General features: G+C 43.1%; 1 protein-coding gene across 1 annotated transcript in view; it reads right to left on the bottom strand.

The window, feature by feature from the left end:
- Positions 1-5,046: 5,046 nt before the first annotated feature.
- Positions 5,047-7,540, bottom strand: part of WASHC5 (WASH complex subunit 5) — a 55,949-nt gene continuing 53,455 nt past the window's right edge. Inside the window, exon 29 of the mRNA XM_081012501.1 lies at positions 5,047-6,977. Within this exon, the coding sequence (XP_080868627.1) occupies positions 6,921-6,977 (57 nt within the window). The 3' untranslated portion in view covers positions 5,047-6,920. The remainder of the gene's footprint in view (positions 6,978-7,540) is intronic.

Raw genomic sequence — 7,540 nt, 5'->3', positions numbered from 1 at the left:
CATCTGGTTCTTCCTGACTAAGTGCAGAACCTGACATTTGTCCCTACTGAAATTCATTTTGTTAGCTTGCACCCTGTTCTCCAATCTGTTAAGGTCATTTTGAATTCTGCTTCTGTGTTCTGCAGCATTCACTACCCCTCCCAGAAACCCAGAACAGTTATTCCCATGTGCAGGGTATGTGTCTTTGGGTTCTGGTGTTGGGACAATGATGGTTTACCAAAGGTCACTGAAGTAAGTCATTAACATCAAGATGAATCTTGAATTTTAGCTCTCTCTTTTTCTTAAATTTTTCTTAAATTTTCTGTTTTACATTTTAGAACATTCATTTAAACAACCTTAAAATATCAGTGACTTCCCTTCTTCTCTTTCCATGGTTCATTTTGCATAACACAAATCCCTGCATATTTTATACAAACTAAACCATTCAGTATTCCATTATTACATCCATCAAAACTTATTTACACTGTTGAATTTATCTTAACTCTGCCAACGTTTTCGAGTGTGCACAATTCCCCACCCCCATATAGTCAATAAACATTTTCCAGTCTTCTTTAAACGTATGTCCTTCTTGTACTCTTCTTCTATACGTTAGGTCCATAAGCTGCACATATTCCATCAGTGTAAGTTGCCATTCTTCTTTAGCTGGGACTTGGCTAGTTTTCCATTTTTGGGCTAACAAAACACAGGCTGCAGTAGTGGCATACATAAATAACCCTTTTTTGAACTTTTAGCTCTTATACCAGTTTCTCCCAGCTTGATGCCCTCCAGCTGTTCTGGGCTACCAGCTGATGGATATTGTCCAAATCATTTGGTGCTGGAGGGTACAGTGTACTTTTGATGGTTCTGAGCGCTGGATGCCATGAATTGGGACCCATAAGTAACCAAACAATTAAACCCCTGTGTTGCAAACAATATATGGATCCAATATATGGATTGATGGATTCTCTTGAAAACATAGAACCAAATGAAAGTCTTATAAGTCTCTTTCAGAGAATCCATCAAGAGTGCATATTTTGTGACTTTCAGAGGTTTATAAGGTTTATGTTTATTTGATTTGCAGAGACTGCATTTCATATATTTCATACAGTTCTGTATAGATTATATAAAGAGTTTATATTGACATTGCATTGTTGTAGCCTTATTGGAGTTCACCAATTGGGTCTGCGTTGCTCTGGGACAGGAGGAATGAAGTCAAATGACACCGAGGTTGGTTCAAAGAAAGAGTTTATTCTGCTCTCCGGATAGCAGAAGGCACTTGCGTGGTGAGTCCACAGCAAGTCCAAAGAAATCAGAGATTACATGCAGTATATATATCCTCCAGGCACCCTCTTCCTCCTTCCCCAGGACTCCAACCACGTCAGCCTATGTACGCAGGTTGACATCACATATGTTCTTGCTCTGGTATTCTTAACCATAAAAGGGTATTCCTTCCTGTACTTCTGACCATAAAAGGATCTTCCTCTTCCTACTCTTATCTTGGAGGAAGAGGTCGTCATCTCTGAGAACGCACTCTGGCGTTGTTCCCAGACTTGGGTCTGTGCGTCTTTATGGTCAGAACATAAGATAAGGCACAAACGTGTTTTCTCTGTTCTACTGGTACAGTCAGGGTCATCCTTGACGTCACAAACTGATAAAGGAGAGAGCTGTGTTCTTGTTATGCATTTGCTCAACAGCTCAAGTTTATGCATTTTAGCTAAGGAAAAATAGGGATTTTGGTGCAGTTTAAAACTGCCTGCACAGTCAGTTTTGGGTTTTGGGAAACCCATTCCTTCAGTACTTGGTCATCGTGTTGCCTTGGATATTACTAATGAATTGGGACCCAGCTGGATGCCAGTGTGAGATTTTGATCAGCTCCGGCCCATCTGGAGCTGATACAGGCTCGTCTTATCTTGAGCCCAAGCAGAGTGTAGTTCAGCAACGAAAGGATAAGCAGGCAAATGTGCTACATGCTAAAGTTTATTTACACTCTATGCTGAGAGCATACAAACATCCATCTTGCCTCTGTGAGAGCAGAGAAGCAACTCCTCTCGACACAAAGAAACCGAGAGAACACTGAAAAACAGGAAACCAGTGTACGTCACATCCAGTCTCCCATTCCCGTGGGAACCCAACAGTAACTCTGACTGTGGAATGTAAACAATGTCTTGTGACAAGCATTTTGCTGCTCAGTGAGGAAATAGAAACCAACAGCCAGGACCTAGGGCTGGATGTCAGGGCCCACATGTTCAGCACAACACAGCATGCATCCTTACTCACATCCTCGCACGCTCTGCTTACACAACACATATTCCTGATACCAGGGTGACATAACTCGGAGGTGCCACAACTCCAAAGTTTGCGCCTCACGTACACAGCTGACCGCAGAGTGCTGGGTCTTCCATAAAGATGTTCTCACAGCTGCAAGGTGATGCCGTGGCCTAAGCTTGAGCTAAAGAAGGGTGTGTGAATACCCATTCTGTAGCCGAGTAGAAGAATATCTGCCTGTCATGCTTTGTTCATGTGCATTCCTAGCCAATAATGACGCAAGAAATCGTGCATGTGTGCTTGCTACAATGCTCGTGTTTCCACACACAGAAGAAAAACTTTTATGAAATTACAACACCTGTCTTCTTTTTCCTGTTCTCCCCTTCCTTGCTGCTGCTATCAGAAGACGCGCCAGGAGAAAAACAAAAACAAAACAGCAGTTTTACCGCTTGCCTGCCAAAAATGCCCGTCAGGTGTCAAGTTTGCCGTGTTACCCGCTGCCAAATATTTATGCACCTTTCGCAAAGATAGGGTGGTGCGCAGGACAGATCCTTCCTGTATGCCAAAAGTCTTGTCTCGCTTTCATAATAAACAGGAACTTACTCTTCTGACTTTCTGCCCAAATCCTCCCCATCCTCTGGAAAAGACATGGCACTATTTAGATGTTAGTAAGGTGTATTTAGTGTCATTAGACCTTCTGATGCTCTGTTTCTATCCTTCCACCCACTTCCATTGGGGAAGAAGATCGCTTCTGCTACTCTTACGTGGGTGGAGGCTTGCAAATGACATTTAAGCTTATGACATTTACGGTAAGTTGCATTGTCCAACTAGTCTGACAACACACTCCACTAGGTTGGCAGCAACTTCTGATCCTTTCTTTTTTATTTATTTAATTTAATCAATCAATCAATCAATCAATTAACTACCGTATTTTTCTCTCTATAAGACGCACCAGACCATAAGACGCACCTAGTTTTTGGAGGAGGAAAACAAGAAAAAAATGTTCTGACTCCCAGAAGCCAGAACAGCAAGAGGGATTGCTGCGCAGTGAAAGCAGCAATCCCTCTTGCTGTTCTGGCTTCTGGGATAGCTGCGCAGTCTGCATTCGCTCCATAAGACGCACACACATTTCCCCTTTTTAGGAGAGAAAAAGTGAGTCTTATAGAGCAAAAAATACGGTTTCCAATTTGCAGCAATTAAAACTTCTCGGCCTTTTGGCTAGGATCAAGTGTAGTATCTGCTCTTATCAGTTTAACATCTGCTCCTTTCATCTAACGCCTCAATATCTGAAACCTGTAGGGCAGCTACCTAATCCTCTCCATCAAGACATTACAAAATAGACAAAAGCAACCTTTGTATGTAGAGTCCTACAACACGTACTTAATGGTTGCTGTTGCAGTTGGGACCTGCGCTAATTGGGAAAGCTGTGCCCAACGCACTGCTTCCCTGGAGCCGTAAATAAAATAGTGTCATTGGAGCTTAACTGATTTGTGAGGGTGTACTACAGGCACGGGGGCCACTCCAAGCACAATTCAAAGTGTTGGTGCTGACCTTTAAAGCCCTAAACGGCCTCAGCCCAGTATACCCAAAGGAGCGTCTCCACCCCCATTGCCTGGACACAGGTCCAGCTCCAAGGGCCTTCTGGCGTTTCCCTCACTCCGAGAAGTGAAGCTGCAGGGAACAAGGCAGAGGGCCTTCTCGGTGGTGGCACCCGCCCTGTGGAACACCCTCCCATCAGATGTCAAGGAGGTAAAGAACTACACAAGACATCTGAAGGCAGCTCTGTATCGGAAAGTTTGTTAATGTTTTATTACGGTTTTATATATTTTGGAAGCTGCCCAGAGTGGCTGGGGCACACTGTTCTATTCCAGAGTTCTTTCATTGCGACTATATTTTATTTTCTACCCACTGCTCAAAATTTAATCCTGCCTGTGATTCCATTTAACAGATGTTTCAAAATGCCCAAATAGGGAGTTTATATTCTTCCAAGTCCATTTCATCCCTTGAACTATATTTGGGGTGGCATTGCTAAAGGGGAGGGAGCTGTTGTTTTGTGTGTTTTGTGTTGTTTTTGTTATGCAATTTGCGTTTTTATATTGCATTTTTATGTTGTGAACTGCCCTGAGCTCTACGGATGAAGAGCAGTCTACAAATTTAATTAATAACCATAATAAGCTGTCTGGTGAGCCATTATACAACATGTGTAAGCTTCTCTTGCATCACTTAATTCCCTGTGTTTCATCTTAATTAATTAATTTTTATAATGAAATATTTTTAGATTGTGTGATTATTTGATTTTTTTGATTATTTGATTGTTGTTAGCCGCCCTGAGCCCGGCTTCGGCTGGGGAGGGCGGGATATAAATAAAATTTATTATTATTATTATTATTATTATTAAAACGGAGAGAACCAAGATACTATTCAGATAAGACATTAGTTGCGCTTCTGTGTAGTTTATCCTACAATCCAATCCTATATATGTTCACCTGGATGCAAGTCTTGCTGGACGAAGTGGGAATTACTCCTTTAACTCTTTTGAAAAGCTGCTTTTGATTTAGATTGCCTAACATAACCAACCAGTAAAATAAGACCTAAACAGGCATAGGCAAACTTGGCCCGCCAGATGTTTTGTGACTACAACTCTCATGATCCCTAGCTAACAGGACCAGTGGTCAGGGATGATGTGAATTGTGGTCTCAAAACATCTGGAGGGCCGAGTTTGCCTATGCCTGACCTAAAATAAAAGCCAGAACAATCTTTCTAAACAAGGAAAGCTGTAAAGAGAAGACCAGTCAAAAGAAGTCAGAAACCACACACAAGCTTTATTTCCTCTTTGAAAATGGCAACATCAGTTCTCAAAAGCAGCTCTCGCCAGAAAAGACTTCCTCCAAGTTTTGTGCCTAGGAAGGAACCCAGAAGAACATTGCAGTTTTCAAGGCCAGCCAGATCCAAACACCAGTGGTGGCTGGTAGACCCTGGACCTGGTGGGCGGTCAGAGGTCAAGGAGGACATGTAGGTGGGATCAATAAGGTCACAGGTGTGGGACCAAGTTGTTCTGGTTTTCTTCCTGTCCTCCCCACTTGCAAAGCTTTGCACACAAAAGCATTGAAGTTGTGTAAGTACTCACCACTTAACTACCGTATTTTTCGCTCCATGAGACACACTTTTTTCCTCCTAAAAAATAAGGGGAAATGTCTGTGCGTCTTATGGAGGGAATGTGTGGTCCCTGGAGCTGAATTGCCCAGGGGTGAAAAGCAGATTGTGCTTTTTTTTTTAGAAAGAGGGAAGGGGGTGTTGAAACAAAGCCACTGATCAGCAAGCGATTGGGAGGGAGATAAGGCTGCGGATAAAGGAGGCTGCCGGGGGAGGGGGGGGGAGGCAAGGACAGTGAATTTGCAAGGAGAGGAGACAGGAATACTAAAAGAAGCAATAAGGAGAGAAATTAGAAGAAAAAACTGCTCCAGCTAAGGAAAAGACACTAAGGCAAACAAGAGGGAAGGGGGTGTTGAAAGGAAGCCGCTGAGCAGCTGATCGGCAAGGGATCGGGAGAGAGATAAGGGACGCTAGCGATAAAGGAGGCTGCCTGGGAGGAGGGAGGTAAAAGCCCATGGATCCTCAGGATTTTTGCACTGGGTCATCCCAAATTCACCATCAGATCATATAGCATGTCCATGGCTATAGCCTGCACCAAAAAAATCATACACACACTGTTTCCTGGGGCTGCAATTGTGCAAAAACATGGTTACAAAGCACGGATCCACATGGATCCTCAGGATTTTTGCACTGGGCTACCCCAAACTCACCGTCAAATCACATATCATGTCTGTGGTCACAGCATGAACCACAAAAATCATACATCCACTGTTTCTTTCAGAATATTTTTCTTCTTGTTTTCCTCCTCTAAAAACTAGGTGCGTCTTATGGTCAGGTGCATCTTATGGAGCGAAAAATACGGTAAACTGAAATGCATCTAACCTTGGTTTAGAAGGGGTCTCAGCTGCCATGAGTTCCTAGTGCTGGCCACAAGAACCCTGTGGTTCTCAAAAGGTGTGCTGCGTCACACTGGTGCGGCAGGAAGGTTCAAGGACAATCAAAGCAATTGTGTGCCCCACAACTGGTTTTGTGCATGTGTTTAACCTGCCCAAATGATAACCGCAAGTTAAGGAAACCATTTTGGATTATGCAAATATTCCAGAGCTCCTTATTTCAATATCATTCTTTTAATTGCTATACAAAAAAGTCATTCTATGTCCACAAATTGCAAAGAACATAAACCGAATGATTTTTGTACATAAAGGAATAGTGTACAACATTGCAGGTTAAAAGTACAAAATACACATATGCAATCATCAGCTGAGCAGGACCTCGTGATTTTTAAACAGGGTTGCTTAAAAGGTTTAGTGCAGCCTGCCGTCCACCAGCTACTTCAGACTACAACTCCCATCAGCCCTTGGGAGCCGGCAGCCCAGAACAGCAGGAGGGCACCAGACTGGGGAAAGTTGGTTTAGTATCAGTTTATTATGTTAGATCAATGTAGGCATAAGTATGCTTCTGCAAAAGTCAAAAATTGAAGCCGCTTCTGAAGTGATGTGCTATTTTCCTCCTCTTCCTCCCATCTCCTCTTGCGTTCTTGTTTAGCAAATCCCAGAGCAGGGCTGTTGGTTTTCCTCTGGCGTTCACATAACTGTTCGGAACTCATCAAAAATGAAACTAGGCACATGGGCTTCAACTACCTGGAGGAAAAGAAGAACCCAAGACTGGTTTAAAAAACTCTGCAGGAAACAACTTCCGCAAAACAAATAGGACAAGGGCTAGGGATGCATTAGAAAATTAGAATAATTTCAAAGACAGCAAGGCAAGGCATATTATGTGTTCCAAATCAATGTTCAAGAATGCAGGTAACGACACCATTTGGACGCAAGAAGGTTCATCTCTCTCGTAACATACAAACATTACCTGCACAGCATCCATGTGTCAAGAGAAGGACAACAGGGCACTGGGCCATTAAGAAAGGGTTGCGATATTTCTAGAAGTACCGTATTTTTCGCTCCACAAGACGGACTTTTTTCCTCCTAAAAAGTAAGGGGAAACGTCTGTGCGTCTTATGGAGTGAATGTGTGGTTGATCGCTGGCTCCCTTTCTGGCCCCTTGCCCAGGCCTCCATTGTTGAATGTTCTGCAGACGGAGGCCGTTTGTTTCCCCAGCGGTTAAACTGGCTGATTAGATTATCTGTCTGGAAACTGTAGAAACGGCTCCCTTTCCTTTCCTAAAGAAGCTGCAGAACTGTGAGTTGAAC

Source organism: Podarcis pityusensis, assembly GCF_964106645.2.
Source record: "Podarcis pityusensis genome assembly, chromosome: 7".
Taxonomy (NCBI): Eukaryota; Metazoa; Chordata; class Lepidosauria; order Squamata; family Lacertidae; genus Podarcis; species Podarcis pityusensis.
This window is presented reverse-complemented; position numbering and strand designations above follow the sequence as displayed.